This window comes from Pipra filicauda, unplaced genomic scaffold, assembly GCF_003945595.2.
Source record: "Pipra filicauda isolate LSUMZ 115617 unplaced genomic scaffold, ASM394559v2 scaffold23_size5868930_pilon, whole genome shotgun sequence".
Lineage (NCBI taxonomy): Eukaryota > Metazoa > Chordata > Aves > Passeriformes > Pipridae > Pipra > Pipra filicauda.
This window is the reverse complement of record NW_024104354.1, coordinates 335,171-353,523: the sequence shown is the minus strand read 5'-3', so window position 1 is coordinate 353,523 and position 18,353 is coordinate 335,171. Positions and strand designations below refer to the sequence as shown.

The 18,353-nt window shown below is 38.3% G+C and overlaps 1 protein-coding gene across 1 annotated transcript in view; it reads right to left on the bottom strand.

The window, feature by feature from the left end:
• The window catches only part of MAP3K5 (mitogen-activated protein kinase kinase kinase 5), a 104,925-nt gene that overhangs the window by 57,523 nt on the left and 29,049 nt on the right, over positions 1-18,353 (bottom strand). The window contains exons 2-6 of the mRNA XM_027746585.2: positions 14,937-15,076; positions 12,173-12,196; positions 2,083-2,276; positions 1,650-1,818; positions 569-675 (exon numbers count right to left, since the gene is read on the bottom strand). Coding sequence (XP_027602386.1) covers positions 569-675; positions 1,650-1,818; positions 2,083-2,276; positions 12,173-12,196; positions 14,937-15,076 — 634 coding nt within the window. The remainder of the gene's footprint in view (positions 1-568; positions 676-1,649; positions 1,819-2,082; positions 2,277-12,172; positions 12,197-14,936; positions 15,077-18,353) is intronic.

Here is an 18,353-nt window from a genome sequence, read left to right as displayed (position 1 = left end):
CCTAGAAAGAAAATCTAAGCTTGGCTTTCATTTAATCCAAGGAAGTAGTGTGTGTTCCTCCACGTATCACATTTAGTCTATGTTATCGGAGAACACAAAAATTAGTTCATTATTATAATACAATAAGATCTTCTGATGGACATTTGATGAACGGTCTGCTCCTGTGTCCCGACATTACCAGACCTCAGACTTGAACAAGATGATGTCTTTGCTAGCACAAATGCTGCAGCACTCATACTGCAATGTTAAAAGTGTATTTTACAGAGGGGAAAATACTGCTAGGCATTATTTGCTCCAATTCAGGTACTGAAACAAAAAATAATGCAAACCTATGGAAAGACAAGACAAACCAAACATGCTAAAAAAAAAATGAATGAAATTTGACAGTAGGAGAGAAAAAGCAACTTTGATTTATCACAAAGGTCAAAGTCCTCAAAATTGCTTCAGTCAAAACTGTAGGACTGCATATAAAGATTCCAGTAGGGAACTTCACAAAGGATTACCCACCCCTTATGATGTTTGCAGTTCTGATTTACTGCTCAACAGCAGAAGGAAGGGTACTTCTTACCTGTTTAGCGCAAATGCATAATGCAACCTCACATGGTGGTGGGAAGCCAAGTCAAAAGTAGGCAGTTTTTCTAAAGTTTTCACCAGTTTCACAATAGAATCATAATCCTTCCAAAAGAAGGGAAAAATTAAGTTTTAAGTGGCTGTACTGAGGTATGCCTATATAAACTCTTTGACCTAAGCAGCTAGTATTTCATACTAAGAAGTATATTCAGTTCATTGTAAGTTTTATGGATTTCGGTTTCTTCACTCTAAAACTGGTAACAGCCTAGCACTCAGCAGAAACGTCAATAATCACAGTATTGAGCAGGGAAACACAATTTGGTCTCCTGTGCTGCTGCAGCATGGACCTGTGGAAATTGCCATACATCTGTTTCATGACAAAAGTTAGTTTCAGGAGCTGAACACATATTAGCATTCATATTGTGAGTACATTACAAAGCTAACTGCATCCAAATTAAGGCATCCCAAAATTCAGAAGTAGGCATGACCCACAAAAACAAAAGACTCTTTGAATACCACAGTTTTTACCGTGGCTTACTCACTGACATATTTAAAAAACAAAGAAAACCAAAAATCAAACCCAAAACCAAACCACTTCAAAATGTTTAAGGAAAAACAGTTGAAATTATGTATAACAAAATAAAAAATTACTAGCCTCACTCCAAAAGCTGAAATGCATATGGAACAATTTAGGTTTCCATAAGAAATGTCACAAGCATGGTGACAAAGAATACATTTACCTATCAATTACAGAATGCTACCATGGCCTTTAACTAGGACACGCTACAGGCCATTCATCACAGTAACGCTGAGATGGAGAAGTTATTTTATGTCATGTACTTTTTAGGTACACTGTTATAAAACAACACTTTTCTGCTAGGTAAAGGCAAAGAACAGTGAAACTACACAACCGAAAAAAGAGTAAAAAACATCAGTGAAGATATTGTAAAAGATTTTTACAAGTGTGCTTTATTCATAGAGTTCGTTAACAATTCTGTGCAAAATACACTAACAATTTCAGTGAGAACATAATTTAATTTACTACTCTTTTAGATTATCTTAGTGCACAGAACTCGTACCTGGATGTCTCTGTAGGACAGCAGCAAGTTTATTACAATGTCAGCAGACAAGACTTCAACATTATCCACTCGCTGTCGAATCCTTGCCAGCTCTGCTGCAAGCTCTTTGCCTGTGTAAAGTGTACGGGCCTTCCTGATGTCGTTTAGAATGGATTCCCGGAAATACTGGCTGGAGAGAAACAACTTCACATCAGCAATTTTGGACAGGTCCCTTGCACTTGTTTTTCTGGCCCCGCAGCCCTCCCACAAGATGAATGCAGAACATGTATTGACAGAACGGTGTCAATGGAGAGATTTGGTCAAGCTAAACTATTAATTGTCAGTTTGTCTGAATAGAAGGCAAAATATTGCATCACCACAGCAAGAGCCTAACATTTATTTTGCCAGCAGGAATAGATGAATTTTACACAGATGTACAAAAAAGGCAACTCACCTTGAACTGGCCTGTGCCACCTTCAAGAGCTGAATAAATCGATCCACCAGAGGTAAGCATATAGGCCCAAGCAGCGACTCAAAACCAGGCTGCATCAGTTCTGTTAGTCCCTTCATGAAACTACTATCACAGCAGTACACCTTGTTGTGTGGAGTTATCATATAAGGAACAAATATGTAGTTCCCAGTGCACATCTGTAGGGAAACAAGGTGCAATATTTAGGGCAGTTATGGTTTCACACGCCAAACTATGAAACAACTGCATATACTACCTGCGAAATTTCACCTGTTAAAGTCAGAGACCTTACTTCAGTAAAACCAAGTTTCTAGCCACAAAGCCTAGGATACCATACATTCAGTTTTCACCTCAATACAATATACATCTGAAATGTATTCTTTCAGATTTCTGAACTGCTTCCTGTAAAATCAGTATTTTTAGAAGTACCAAGGTGACCTTAAAATAGTCATTGGCTCAATAGTGAAACAATTCTGAGGGCACACCCTAGTCACCCCAAAAAGGCTGGTGGACTCGAGTGAAGCTGATGTACACACTTTAAAGATGACAGATGTTCAGAGGAGAACAGTACAGTTAGGCTTACAGGTGCTGAAAACAATAACACAAGCTAGTTGCCTCACAAGAGGAAAAACATAGAGAAAACTAATCCTCATAGGAACTGCAAAATTACTCAAATAGCTTAGCATAAAATAACCAAATTAAATTCCCTGTAATATAGCAAATCCTTCTGGCCAGTGGGACTTAGAACCATACATATTTCAGAATAATCACTTTTAGAAGATCTTAGCATTACTAAACTGTATTGATTTCTATATATCAATGTATGAGAGATACTTGGCAAAAAACAAATAAAATTTATCTTCCAAGAAAGAGGAAGACAAGATGTCTGGTGCCTGTGGCATGTGTTTGAGTACACATTCATGCAGAGAAAAAGTTGCTTAATATTTGTGGTTTAAAGAGTCTTAACTATGAGACAGGATACCATCAAAATCAAGAGGAGAGAGGAGTTCCTCCATTTGGCTCTCAAAGCTCAGACTCTACTACTGAAGTGGCCAGCAGCCCAACAACAAAAGCCTTAAGAAAGCAATTCTTGAGACCTATCATTTTGGTACTCCTAAATTACTTCCAAGGTTAATGACTTCCTGGTCAGCTGCTTCTGTTCTCCCAGAAGTCAACATAGCAACGGGGACATCAGTTCAGAGACTCCCCGCCTAGCTGACCTCCATCCATTCAGAGGGCAGTGACTGAATAGCTGTCAAATGCCACAATACCAGATGTGTGCTTAAAATATGCATTTTAACATGCATTATTAGATTTTTAAAACATGGAAAGATTGAGATACTCAAGTCTGTAAAAATGTATGCATACAGATATGTCAGTAAACACGTGTTCGTGTACAAATCAGAGAATGGCTATGAAAAGTGCAGGAATTATTTTTTAATTACACCTCTAATACTATAAAACTGTAAGACCTCACTATAAAGGCAACCCCACTACGACTTTTGAGAGATATAGACCAACTTTGTAAACTTTAAAAGTAATCAATGCAGGCATTTACACAAGATCCATTGAGCTCAACTAACCCAGAACTTGGTTGGAGATTATTGCATACACAGCCTTGCACAATGGTTAATTTAGTCTTCTTCCCCCAACAATTGCAAACTATTACAGCTGAATAGCTAGGAAACATTATTCTGTGTGTGAGTTCAGCAATTTAAAAGGAAACTTGAGAACTGGGAAGTATATGACAAAATTTTTAACAAGTAACTAAGGAGTGTGATGCCAGAACCCAAACTGCTTGTCTTTACAATGGAGAACTGAATGGATATTTCTATTCAAGAATATGCTCATGTAAGGCAATCAGATGCTTTCAAGAGCGAATGGATGAACTTTTGACCCTGCTAAAACCTAATAAGCCCCACAGTCAAAGGCAGAGGGAAAATTATGAATTTGCTGGAGCTGGTTTCAGCAATTACAGGACATGGATATGTAGTGACTAATGGCACAAGAGCCACTATTACACATAGGCAGACTATTCTCCACTTTTTTTAAATAAAGAACAAAAAATTTGGCAAGTCAGAGTCAAGAGAAAGGGTGAAGTAGCTACAGATATCCGGGGGCAAGCATTTTACTTCCTAATGTTTATTCAGTGCATTAAAACTACATTCAAGACTGCTTGAAGGAAGGCCTTCTCAGACCTCTGGCACACTGTTTCCAATGCTCAGGTCTTAAATAAAAATCAACTCTGAAAAAGGATGTTTCTATCTTTTAAAATCCACAGAACCCAAAGTTTATCCTGGCATACTGGTCAGGCCACCTAGAGAGACAATACAGGAGTCTTCATTTTTAAATCTACAAGTGGGAAAACTACTCTTCCTGGTGAGTCCATTACTAAGCATGAGCTCTTTGAAACTAATCCTGAGTGCACCTTCTGTAGGAAGTAGGTATCTATTTCAGTGGAACAAGAGAGCCAGCAAAAGCTAGTTTACATGCATTTTTTTGCTGTTACCTGAGGGGGAAGGAAAAAAGCTTATAGAGCCCAGTACAGAAGACTTGCAGACCCAATAGTCTTTGGAAGCAGTGGACAAGGAAGAATTTAACAGTAAAAGACAGGAGAAACCACTATGTGGGAAGAAAACAGAAGAAAATAAATCAATTTACAATTGTTCAGAGGGCCCTGAGGGGTCTCATAGAATTGTCTCAAGGTAGAATCTCACCTTGATAGTCGGTGGCAAGTAGTGTAGGAACACAGTGGCCTTTTTCTCAGATAGGGCATTATTTGGTCCTTAAGTTAATCTAGACGGTTATCTTTTTTGGGAACTCTATATCTCTGAAACCTTTCAAATTTGGCTCAAAGTCATCAGACAGACAAACAGGCAGATACAGAACAAAGGTGGAGGATAAAAAAAAAGTAAAAGCTCTTAAGTTTCATTTCCTTAGGAAATACACTTTAAAAAAAAAAGAGCACATATGCAGTAAAGCTAAGAAACACAAGAAATAATTACCTCAATTTCCCTTCCCTAGCTCAAGAGCACATTAGATATCTAACAGCTAAACCTGACAAAGGCAGATATGCAGTAGGTCCGGTGTCAAAAGAAAAAAAAAGAATCAGAAGTTATATATTATTTACTAAAGGTGGTGGTGGACAAAAGATTAACAGTGACGGCAAGACTGCTCTAGTATAACAAAGTCTATAGTCTCCTACTGTGAAGAAGTGTATTTTGTCACCATCACAAATTCTAAATGCAAAGAGTCCAACTCTAACTGCATTTGGGCAATGATTGGGATGGCAGCCCAAGGACCAAGCTGTGGGGGCAGCAGCTGAGGTGCTGCTCCAAATGTCAGTCAGCTCTAAACCTGCTACCCCAAAGCAGCGTGTGTGACTCGCTTCTTTCCTCATTCCCAGGCGAGGCAACTTGTCTCAGCCACTTTTACTTCTTTCTCATCTTTCTTTGTCAAAATATAAGCTACACTGCCTAAAGTCAGAAAGGATCAGGTGGTCTTTCTGACACGCACTTCCCATCTGCTCACATATTGCTTTACATTTTGACTTAGTGCACATTACTCCACTTTAAAGTTAAAATATATTCCATTTATTCTATTAAAATCTGCCCTGTAACACTCCATCCCAACTTTGATCTCACAAACTCTGGTATTCTTTCCTAACCCTAATTAACTTCACTGTATATTCTAAGTTTGCTGAGCACACAAGACAAAACTGTTGTTTTCCTTTGATCCATTCTTGTAACTTGTCATATCATGTATAATGCAAGTAATAGAATCAAATCATTCAATAAAAATAGGATTTTTTGAAAGAGTAGCACCTTAAATCCAATTGTAATATTCTCAGTTACATCAACACCCTTTAAAACACACGTGTAGCATACAGGGTCTTCAAAAGTGGGTGTGAATAGATGCCCCAATCAAGAACAAATGCTACAAGTCTCATTTTCCAACTCCCTTCCTTTATTAATCCCTCATTATTTAAGATTCAAAAGCTCAAATTACAGTAATAAAAGTTGCAAAGGGATTGCAGGGCCCCTGAGTTGCAAGCTGAAGGGCATTACCGAAAACATCCGGGACTGGGACAGGCCACGCATGTACACACACACAGATAGTTACTATGGTTCAGCCTGATCCACATTAGATAGGTAATCTTGGCCTGAGCTCTCAAATCAGCTGAAGTACTTATATCTAGGAGATACGAACACACATATCTTTGAAGGCTTTGGGCCAGCACACTCAATACCTGGCAGCATCAGATCACTTTCTGAAAGCCTATCCATGTCAGCCCATTTCATCAAATCAGTCAGACTAATCCGAAGGCAAGAGGTGCTGGCTGGAGCCGGCTACACACATAAATGCTTAACTAAGAGACAAAATCTGTAATTCGTTTTTGAAAATGTTTCAATTGTTCTATATTTTTCTAATGTTTCTTCCTTACTTACGGTGCAAAATCAAACAATTCCAAACTGTTAGTAATTTCAGTTAATTACAGATGTAAGATCATCTTAATAGCTCTACATTTACAGAATTTAAGACACTGCTGCTTCTAGCTAGACCTAGTGGTCACTGGAACATTAAGCACCGCCTTCTTGTTCAATATCCTTTCTCGGCTTCTGAAAAGAAATTAATATAGCACCTCTCTGTATTTAAGAGATCATACAAATGAATAGCACATAATAACATTTTAATGAACACAATAAAAATATAAAACAGCCCTTCTTTCAATATCCCCCTCTCCTACAGAACTGCTACTTGTGAAAAGCACAGCCTTTTGGGACTTGAATTTGGAGACCTTGTCTTCTTAGAAAGAACATCTCGCAAGAAGATAAGCACTATTCTCTCCCCACAAACACATCTGATGTAATAAAAAGATTTTTCTCTGAAAGTTGCATAGATTAAAAAGACATGGTGCTAGGAAAATGAGCAACTGAATCCTGGCCAGTTAATCCTCAAATCTTGAATTTTACTTCAAAAGGAGGGAGAAAATATGAAAAATCCCAGGGAATCAATGATGTACAGTCCTCTCAGTTCCCTAAGGCTCTTTACTAACATTGCTCTGTTGGAATAATTTGACAGTCAAATATCCACAAACAGAAGAAAAACTGCCGTCATAGACATGAAGTGTCAAAGAAAACAAAAATCCCTCAAACCAAAACTACGATACTTTACTCACGGATGGGAGAACCTAGCAAAATCCCATCTACTTGCCAAAGCTTCAGGTCAGCATCCAATATAACTTAAAAAAAAAAAAGATCAGCTGAGGTAGTGAAAATAGCCAGTATCTCTCACAGTAGGAAATGTTCCTCCTGATGACGCTCCTCTGATTAAGAGAGTTTTTTTCTATTTATCTCACTAGTCCTTTTGAAAAATATTGGCTTTTATTTCAACTCTTCAGATGAAATTTTTAAGGTAATTGTCTGACTGCATATGGCGTTACATGTAGCAGATGGTAAAATCATAAACCAAGATTAAATCTATTCCCTCCATCCCCCAAACACGCAATATATCAACATGTGCTGATGTTTTAATGAATACAGACTCAGTTTGTGTTAACTTCAAATCCCACCCACATGAATGACAGCCTTACTATTGATTGGAAAAGGAACTTAAGTAAGTCTCATGTCTCAAATGAACTGAAGCACAGAGACTGGATCTACTCTTTCAAATACTTCCCCTCTTCTTTGAGAATACATTCTTCATATACCCAGCAATAGCATTCTATTGCAGCCATACTACATCCTAAATGCTTGTTAAAAATCAGCCTACACCTCATATGGTCCTTTCGTCATATTCACATAGGAAAAAAGTTCTCAGCTTTTTCCAAGGAAAGTATGTGTCAAATATATGTCAAGAATTCAAAAAATGAAAGAACAAGCAAGAGATAGTAATGTATCATAAATAATACCACAGTTATCATTATCAATGAAATATTTACTGAAGCATTTTGACATACTTGGATAACAAAAATCAAACCACCTCTAAATCTCTTTTTGGCTGGATGAAGAGTATTAAAAATATTTCCCCCTATTTTCATGGTGAAAGAGAACAATAACTAAACATACCCTCTATTCAGTCTTGTAGCATACCCTATGCTACAGTCTTCTAGCAATACCTATATGGAGATTCCAGTCTTGCAGATGCCTCTAGAACACCTCATCCAGGGTCACAGAATCACAGAATGGGTCAGGTTGGAAGGGACCACAAAGGGTCATCTGGTCCAACCTCCCTGCTCAAGCAGGGTTATCCTAGAGCACATGGCACGGAACTGAATATCTCCAGTGAGGAAGACTCCACAACCTCTCTGGGCAATGTGTTCCAGTGCCCAGTCATCCACACAGTACAGAAGTTCTTCCTTATGTTCAGATGGAAATTCCTGTGCATCAGTTTCTGCCCATTGCCTTTTGTCCTGTTGCTCGGCACCACCGAGAAGAGCCTGGCTTCCTCTTCTTGGTCACCCTCCCTTCAGATATTTATAGACAGTTGTCTATTCCCAAGGCTGAACAGCCCCAGCTCCTTCAGCCTTTCCCCATAAGAGAGATGCTCCAGTCCCCCAATCATCTTTGTTGCCCTCCACTGTACCTGCTCCAGGAACTCCATGTCTCTCTTGTACTGAGGAGCCCAGAACTGGATGAGTTCTCCCACTCACACTGAAGGAGCACTACACCAAACTGTCTCCCAAGCTACACCTTAAACAAGAGGCAGTTAGAAAAGTCTGTGGAAAACCAGTAAAAACTACAATCATAGAATCAGAATCGTTTGGGTTCAGAAGGAATCTTAAAGATCATCTAGTTCCAACCCCTGTGTCATGGGCAGGGACATTTTCCTCTGGGCCAGGTTGCTCAAAGCCCCATCCAGCCTGGCCTTGAACACTTCCAGGGTTGGGGCACCCACAGCCTCTCTGGGCAACCTGTTTCAGTGCCTTGCCACCCTCACAACAAATAATTTCTTTCTAATACCTAACCTAAACCTACCTCTTTCAGTTTGAAGCCATTGCCCTTTGTCCTATCACTACAATCTCTGATCCCTTAGGAAAGGAAACACTAGGAAAGGAAAACACTACTAAGTGTCCCCAGCCATACAACATTAACTCTGTTGCCTAATCACTATTGTTTGCAAGTCAGCTGCTCAGCAGAACAATTCCCTTGGCCTCCAACAGTCCTTCTGATCAGGCCAGTAGCTGTACTGCAGTCTCACACCCCAGGCAGCTCACCAGGCTGTCCATCACTCCAATCTGGTGCAAGCAAGCAGCCTGAACTGAAAGGTGAGCACTGTGTCAAGGTGTTACTGCAACTGTTTGTAAACTACATGTAGAATGCATGCACATTAAACACCCTCAGATTCAGCAAGAAGTCAGTTTTTAAAAAATTGAATAGACGTTTAGAACCAGAGCTGCAACTTTTCTCCAGAGGTGGTAAGATTCAAACCACAGAGAATGAGGATGAATAAAAACTGTTGAGCTAAAACAAGCATAGTGCAGTCATGAACTGTAACCTTTATACCAACATCTCCTCATGACTGAAACTCTTTACTAGTAATTTTTAGAATGCCTCTGCTGCTTGACTGACCTCAAAAATCAGATAACAGCAGAAACTGAACTTCAGCTTTCAACCAGCAAAGTAACTACCTCCTGTCAAGGTATTACTCCCTGAAAAAACGTATGGTTTTGGTATTACTGGAACACTTGGAAAAGGTCCAACTAAATAGCTATAAAACCACATATAACAGGAAATGAACCAATGTTATCTCATGCTGCTCTGCCCAGACAGGCTCCAGGCAGCTTATCCTAGCTATGCAACATTGTATTGACTATTATTAGGAAGCACAAAAACCCAGTCAGAACAAAGAACAAAACAGTTGGTAATAGATTTTTTTTTTGTTATCCCACATTTTAGGGATACGAGGTTCAGGAAAAGCAAACATAAGGCATTTCAGTTAAGACAGATATATATAGATAAACACACACACTTGTTTTGCAGCCTTTTTAATCCCCTGGTGCCAGGGACACCATAGTCCTGCTATGGCTGATGTTTGCATGCTATGAAAAAATGTGTTCTAGGACAGCAGGATCGAACTCCTTGTTTATCCATATGTGAATTTAATTTTTTCATATTTGCAACCTCATATGACTATTTTTGGTAAGGGTGGGCATCACAGTCTCAGCTTCCCAAGAACAGAACCTTTGTCAGACCTATTTATCCAGTAGTTCTATGAAGAAACATGACTTTCATGAAGCAGTGATTATATTCAATAGTTAGGCACGCACCAACATTGTGAAAAGTCTACTTCCAGGTAATTTGGCTGACACCATGCCAAAAAATGAGGAAATAGGAGGAAAAAAAATCAGTTGCAGAGCTGCTAAACCCATTTCACTGACTTCCCTGTTCTAATCCAAGGGAAAATATCTTCCTCCCAGAAAAGATGTTATGTGGGTGTGCTTGAAAACATCTAAGACTCTCAAGGAACACATTCTTTTTCTGGAATACACTGAAACATTTCTAAAAGTGATAAATGACAGTGTCACAGCCACCTATCCAAATTTAAATGGAAAACAGAACAATCCTTTCTGGAACAAACAAAGGCCAAGTTATCATACCTGTGTCAGGGACTGTCATTTAAAAACAGGACAACAACATCTCCCCTTTATTCTACTGTACCAGTCATCTCCTGCTGGTTTCCTGCTAACAGAGCTCTTCCCCCTACCCTTCCTGCGACATTACATTAGTCATACATCATTTTCCCTAGGTCCTGGGCCACCAGAACAAAAACAAAGAATGTAATACATTCATTTACAAGAAAGGCCTCACTGTTCTCTTTCATTTTATGAAAAGGCATAACTGATCATTTCTTCCACTTTCATTGAGGAAAGGCGAGAAATTTTTAGTCTAGCACATCTTTCACAGCATTCTTTGAGTCTCTGAAAAGCACTTTTTGGTTAAGAGCTACACAGAAACTCGATACGGAACCCTCTTTCCTTTTTTTTTTTTTTAAATAATCTATAACTTAAAATACAGCATTAGACCAAAGCTCGCACTGGTTTTGAAGCAATCTTTAGAAATTCTTTGCCGAGAAAAGACTGCAAAGATTTTCTTTTTCAGAAAATCATATTTCATACTGGCAGAAGTCATTACTGAATTCATGAATTTCACTCTTAAATAAAAAAAGTAAAGCCAGGAATACTGCAGTTTTTATGGCACTGTGAAAAATAAAACCTGACTAATTTCTGAAATTAAAAATTTAATATACCCCTTAGAAAAGGGAAAATATATGGAACTGTACAGCATACACACAGCACCTCAGGATATCGGCACACCACTGACTAACCTCTATAGAATTACATCTTAGTAAATATGGCTACCAGTAAGTCACGAATTGAAGCCAAGAACAACTCATGATGCCAGATATATATTCTGACATGACTGGCCCTGCTGCTCCAGAACAAAACACATTGAGAAAGCAGTGCTCTCACAGTCACAGCTCTCTGCCTCCCTCAAACTTGGGCATGAAAAAGGGAAAGGGGCTTTGCAAGGCCAACCTCAAAAACCAGAGGGATGCCAAGGTGCAGAAACCTACAATTTAATGACTGACAGTCACAGACAGACTACCAGCATCTGCACTGCACTTGGACTAACAGGCTCCAAGACTCAACTTGTAGAAATAAATACACACACACTACCTATTTAGAAATATATATATATGTATTTTTTCATAGCTGTAGCCACAGATTTCTAAAATGAGCATCAGTAAACACTATACAGAAAAAGGCAACAGAAAAAAAGATAATCAAAATGACAAATGTAAATGGATGTGAAAAAATATGACAGACAAGTAAAGGCAGCAAGGAAAATACCGCTGATAGATAGAGGCAAGGTGAGAAGTGAGTCTGGTACCTAGCAACCAAGTGATATACTCAGATTTGCTGCTAGGATTTCCAGAATTCTGCATCTAACTCTGTAAAACACAGTGGGAGAGTGTTAAATGATTCAAGTGGAAAACAGAAGATAAACAACATTAAATGAAACAGAAGTTTGTAACGCCTAGAATTCAACCAAAACCCATACATCATACTTACATTGTTCTTCTGGCAGATAATTTCCTGGAATAAAAAAGAAGAGAATAACATTGATAATAGCACTGAACAACTACTAGGAAAGATATCTGATCAATATGACTTGCTAAGATTAACGTTTACAGACACATGACACAAAAAGGTTGGTTGATAGATATTTTCTATATCTGTCAAATCAATATGTATGAAGTATTGTCTCAGAAGAGACAATTACTATTGAACCAAGTAGATACATACACCTTATAGATCCATAAGAGCATACATAATGTGTGCATGTGTATATACATATAGTCACATATATACATGTCCTTCCCTTTATAAATTTTCCTAGAGGGATGCTGTCCAGCAGTTGACTATTAATAAACATCTGTTCATATTTGAGAAGTCAAATATAATAAGTAACATTTTGCTACTTATGTTAGGAGAAGCAACTAAAACGAAAAGTAAGAGCAGTATTTATATGAGGGTTTAAAATGTTCCAAAACTGCTTGAAATTCACTTGACTCTAATAAGTCTGATGCAAAGAACTTATCTTCACGTTTTTAATGTAAAGTTTCAGAGAGCTAGAAGCACACAGAGATGGAAAGAGCTGATTCCTGCACATCAATCTGGGTGGTACAGTACAAGTGTAAACCACTTGTGAACAGTGACTTTGCTTCCAGTAAGATTCGTCAGCAAGTTCTGATCCCAGCAATTGATAACCCTAATAGATTTATCAGACATCTATGCCTCTGACACTGGGACTGCTGAGCAGGTTCACCTACACAACAGCATTAAAAACAAACACAGCATCAAATCGAGGTGCCTCGTACTGTCCATGTTGCTTCAGTCCGGCTTCTATAAAGCTGCTCTTCTCCCTGTGGAGAGGGCATGCTTCCCATGTGACTGTTGCTAGCTTTCAAAGTATGGGTCATAAATGGCTAGTCAAATCCCCAGCACGTGCAGGGACATCTTTTACTAGATCAGATTGATCAAAGCCCTGTTCATCCTGGCCCGAATGTTCATACAGAGCAACATTCCACCAGGAAAAGTTTACTTACATTGCTTTGTGCCCCAGTTAAATCATGTGCTGCAGTTCTGCATTTCCTTCATTTTCAGTTTTTGAATTCAACCCTTCTATACAAGATTAAAACTGCACACGCTCTCCTGAATTGCTTCTACTCTTATCTGCTGGCTGTAACAAATACAGGAACAAACACTGCCTCAGAAGGTGCCCAGGCATGCCCATAAACTGCCTTTTTTTTAGGCAGTTACTAAATATTATGGAAAGGGTCTTGCTCTTTGATGACTTTCCTACAGACTACCAAAAGCAGAAACATGGGCCCAGTTCAAAGCTAAAGGAAACTGGCAGGAGTCTTTCAGTGGACAAAGTACTCGTGGCAACTGTGACATCCAAGTCTCCCTGCATACAGCCGGGCTTTCACTGATGGCAGTGGGAACCCAGCACCAGACCCAATTACAAAGTTCAATTTCTAAACTAGTAAAAAGTTCTCCCAAATGCCCAAGAAAAACTGATGCCTCACCCCAAGTGATTTTTCAGGGGGTGTTGGGTATTTGGCTCTTTGCCCAATACAATGAAATTCTGCTCTGCTTATACTGTAGATCATTGTACTTGCATAATTGAATTCTATTCCCAGATACGTCTTTTATCATTAGCAGTTTTATTTTTAGGGCTTTTATCTGTATACTCTTTGTGTTGTAAAAAGAAAGGAAATAATTGGATTGCAAGCAGTCCAATTGGCTGAGAAAATTTGGAGGGAAGAGCAGGGGGAAGAAACTGAGTTACTAAGTATGTCTCTCCCAGTAGAAGGTCAACCTGAAAAAAATGGGACAGAATCAAAAACAGCCTGCACTTTCCAGAAGCAGTGGAGGCAAATCCTTCATAAGAGGTGGCGGTGCCCAGACTACCATCTGACTCCCCAAGCTGCTTAATTTAAATGCTTCTTTTCAGCAATGCCTAGAATGGAAGTGCAATAGCACTTTGCTTACCTCCTGAGCAAAGCCAATGTATCTGAGACAGGGGAAGTAATTGAACAGACTGCCATCCATCAGACTATCCTCTCCCATCATGGCAGTTACTAAACCTTTAGAAGGGCTGCAGGAGGAAGCAAGTATCAACTCCTTGGCTGACACAATTCACAGCCCAACAGATTACCTTAAAAAACCCTCTTCACTTCAACCAAAGTGTGAACTGAGGCATGAGTTTTGTTTTCACTAACTCCACTACACTGCTGGTAATCTCCAGCACAGCAATCTTGCACATACCTGACGTAAACAGCTGGTAACTCAGCAAGACATGCAGAGGCCATCTGGGGGCCCCATACGGTTTGGCAGAAAACTGCTAATCTAGAAAGGAGCTAAAGTTTAAGGATTATTTTGCTGCCTCCACACTACCATTCTCACAGGATTGTTATTACTGTAACAGTTTACCCCAAACACCAGTAATTCCCTTGAATGACAAAGCAATGTATTTAATTTCTCATCTCAAATCTGGCAAACTTATGTTGCTGTAAACAGCCATTTAACACCTAGGTATTTAACTGACTGTGATAAAATCATCAAAGTCTTTCTCTTTAGAAATCTAAACTGAGTTTCACAGCATTTCACTGCGGACATCTTCGACAGGCCTCAGAACATTTTTGCTATTCTTTTGTGAACGACAAGTGGTGTATGTATCTCACACAGTAACAGAGAGCTCATTTCAAGAGTTCGACCAGCTGTGACTTGCTCCCCACCCTTCCCCCGGCTTTTTTGCATTCAGAGCTACCTTCAGAGACTGCAGAGATTCTGCATTCGTGTCACAGTAGAGGATGATGTTGTTAGCCATGCTGAAGCTCTCCCTGACTCCCAGGTGGTAGAACAGGGAAGGCTGACGAAAAGCATCGCTCATCTCTACGACAGCAATATCTGTAAAAGAAATGAAAAAAGTTATCTCTGACAGTCAAGTATTTCTAGGCCATGTCTCTTCACACAATTTGCATTGATAAGAAGACCTGATTTTAAGTAGTAAATAAGAGACCTAGAGGGATTTTCCCATTTTAGCTACTACGCCTGAATTTTGAATATAGTCAGCAGGATGTGGTTTAGGTTTTTTCTCTTCCATTATTCCTCCTCCTTTTTTTCCTTTAAATGAGACCTTAAAAAGGTAAAAAGGGGTAAAGCCACTAATAAAGAAAAGGCAAAAAGGTAAAAGTTAACTTGGTGGCTTGAAGAATAAAATTAGTTTGGTAAATCTATACATAATGGCCAATGACTTTATGGGGAAAAAGAAAAGAAAAAAACTTACATTTTATGTGCTTTTACCCTCTCTGCACATTTCAATAAAAATTCACACAATTTCTATACATTACTGCAGAACACACTGTGTACATTCTGTACCAGAACTTTGGAAGAAAATAAACTAAAAGACAGGTAAACTAAAGTTCCATTATAAACTACCACTCAGATCTATTTTGATTCATACAGAAAGATGATAAAGAGAATGAGAAAAGGACAAGGTATAGACAAAGAGAAGGAAAGAGGGAGTGAAAATGTGAAGCCATAGAAACCCCCATGTAAGTAAGAAGTTTACTATGCAGAGAATTCTGTTCATAATAAATTTTACCCGTATGAATAAAATTAAGCACATGCACAAATGCTTACATAGCAAAGAATGCAGTCCCCAATTTCTCTTAAACCATGTGTTTCACTTGCCCAAATTCACACCAATGTAAGACTAAAACAAGAGGCCATTAACTATTTCTGTTGACGGTTTGTAATACTTCTGTTGTAACAGGCAGCGTATTTCCCCTGAAAAAGTCTTGTGGTATCAAAAGAGCAAAACAAGAAAACTAATTCACCTCTAACTCTTCTGCAAACACCTTTCTATCTTTTCACCCAATGCAGTTTTTTCTTATCTTTAAGGGAAAAAAAATTTAAAGAAAAGGAGAAAAAAAAAAGAAAAGGAGAAAAAATAAAAGAAAAAAAAAAAGAAGAAACCAACAAAAATCCAAACTCAAATCAGAGAAAAATATTTCTGTTAAGAGTAGGACAAAAAAAAAAGAAAAAAAGTAGCCTGGTTTCCAGTATCTCTCTACGCTTTCCTCTTCCTGTGGATGCTTTGATGACTTAAAAGATAGAAAGACAAGCTCTGTAGGGAAAAAGTTTATGTACCATCAAGTTTCTCTCATCTAATTAATCTAATAAGAGATTCTACATCTAACCACAACTTTTCACCTTGCCTACTTATTTAGGTCATCAAAACTGAAATGAAGATATTCAATACAGGCTTAGCTTTGTAGCCATGCTCTCAACTGGGGAGGCAGTAAGTCTCTCTAACTTGTAGAAAAGTAGTATCTTTGAGACATCTACTCTTCAGTCATACTTTCCTGTAACTGGCCTGCAGGCTTGTAAATTATTAAAAAACTGAAGAAAGGATAGATACACAAAGGAGAAAGAACAAGCATTTGCCTATACAACCTTTAGCTTTTCAAGGAACAAGATTAACAGAGAGAAGACTAACATGGTACAAAAAAGAGAATTCCCTCCCCCCCTTAAAAATCTTTTTAAGATTTAAAAAATGTTTTTTAAAAGTTTCATAATTTGTGTTCTAAGAATCTCTCTTTGTCCAATTTTACATAAATATTGGCAGTGTGGATTCCATCCAATTTTATTGAACTAAAAATGGCAGTGCACTGCTAAGACTATACATACGCTCACTTTCACTAATTCTAGGAAACTGAAACATCACAAAAGCCAAACAAAAATGACAATAACGCTGCTATATTTTGTTTGGGTGAAATTAGCATTTGGTTATTTTCTTCAGAAAGTTGCCCCAAGTTCTATTTTTAACTAGCTGTTTGTTTATTTTCTTCAAAAAGTTGCCATAATGCAAGTCTATTTTTAACTGCTCTTATTTACATAAAAGTCCAATCTTGAGCAACTCTAAAGCTATGGTACATATCTACCGTACTGAACAGGAGGAAAATTTGCGCAACTTGCCATGACTTAATTCTGCAATCTTGCAAGATAACATGCTCTTACTAGAGTTGCAAAACTAAGATGGAAAAGAGAAAGATGACTTTAACAATAAAGCAGTAGAACCTGATCAAAGTCATATTACAGAAAATACTTGAGAAATCCTATGGTAAAATGGCAAGTTCAAAAAAAGCATGTGTGTGTGTGTGCGTGTACCTATATATATATTACTTCAAGATCAGCTGGCCAAATCCATTGAGCAAAAGCTGACTGAGGGCCACACCATTAAAAAACATTCTTGGATCCTGTCTCATCCCTATCATGGTAATAATAAAATAAAATAAAAAAAACCCCAAACCAAACAAAAACCTTGAGTTACTTAAACAAAGTATGCAAGGACCACAATAATAAATACACATTTGCATGAAAAAATACACTGAGATATCTGTTGTGATACTTGTATTTCTTATGTAACTAAAGAGGATTTCTTTCCTTTGCATGTCAAGACTTCTGTGAAATCCAGGTCTTCTGGATAATCTCATTTGATAAAGCAGTGTCTCCCTTAGAATAGGTTCATCCTCTGTGAAGTTTTCCTGCTCGCTGTAGCAGTTATGTATTTTAAGATGAAGTTGTCGTTCATGACAGAGAGATCATATTTCTAAAGTCCAGTTTAGGCCTCAGGGCTGGTATCACAGTTTCCAAGGGGAGCGACCCAATTCTTACCTGCAATTCCAACAAGCCACAAAAGGTATGTGCACTTTTGGGACCAGATGTCTATCCAATTAAAAAACATATACCCTAAACCAACTCTTCTGAAAGTCCTATTTCTGACTATCTTCTTTCTCAACATCAGAAGAGAAATTCCTCTGACCAAAGGAGGGATCAGTGTATGGTGCACGAGTCAGAAGTGCAGAAGTCAAATACAATGCAGCAAATGGAAGCTCATTTGAGAAAATGAAAACAAAACCACCAAACAAAGAACAAACAAACAAACACAAAACTCAAACCCAGGAGTGGTAATGATTCCTGTAAAGCATCCGAAATGTACCACTGCTCTATAAAACACTAAACTCAGTTACATAAAATATGATTAGAAGTTTAACAAAGATGGCAAGACTGATGGTTTGCAAGACAAATCTAAGGAAAGTATACATACATCAAAATTCTCACTAGTTCAAAAGAGCCAGGATTTAGCTAAGCCCAAGGGAATTGTCTGGTCATCAACACA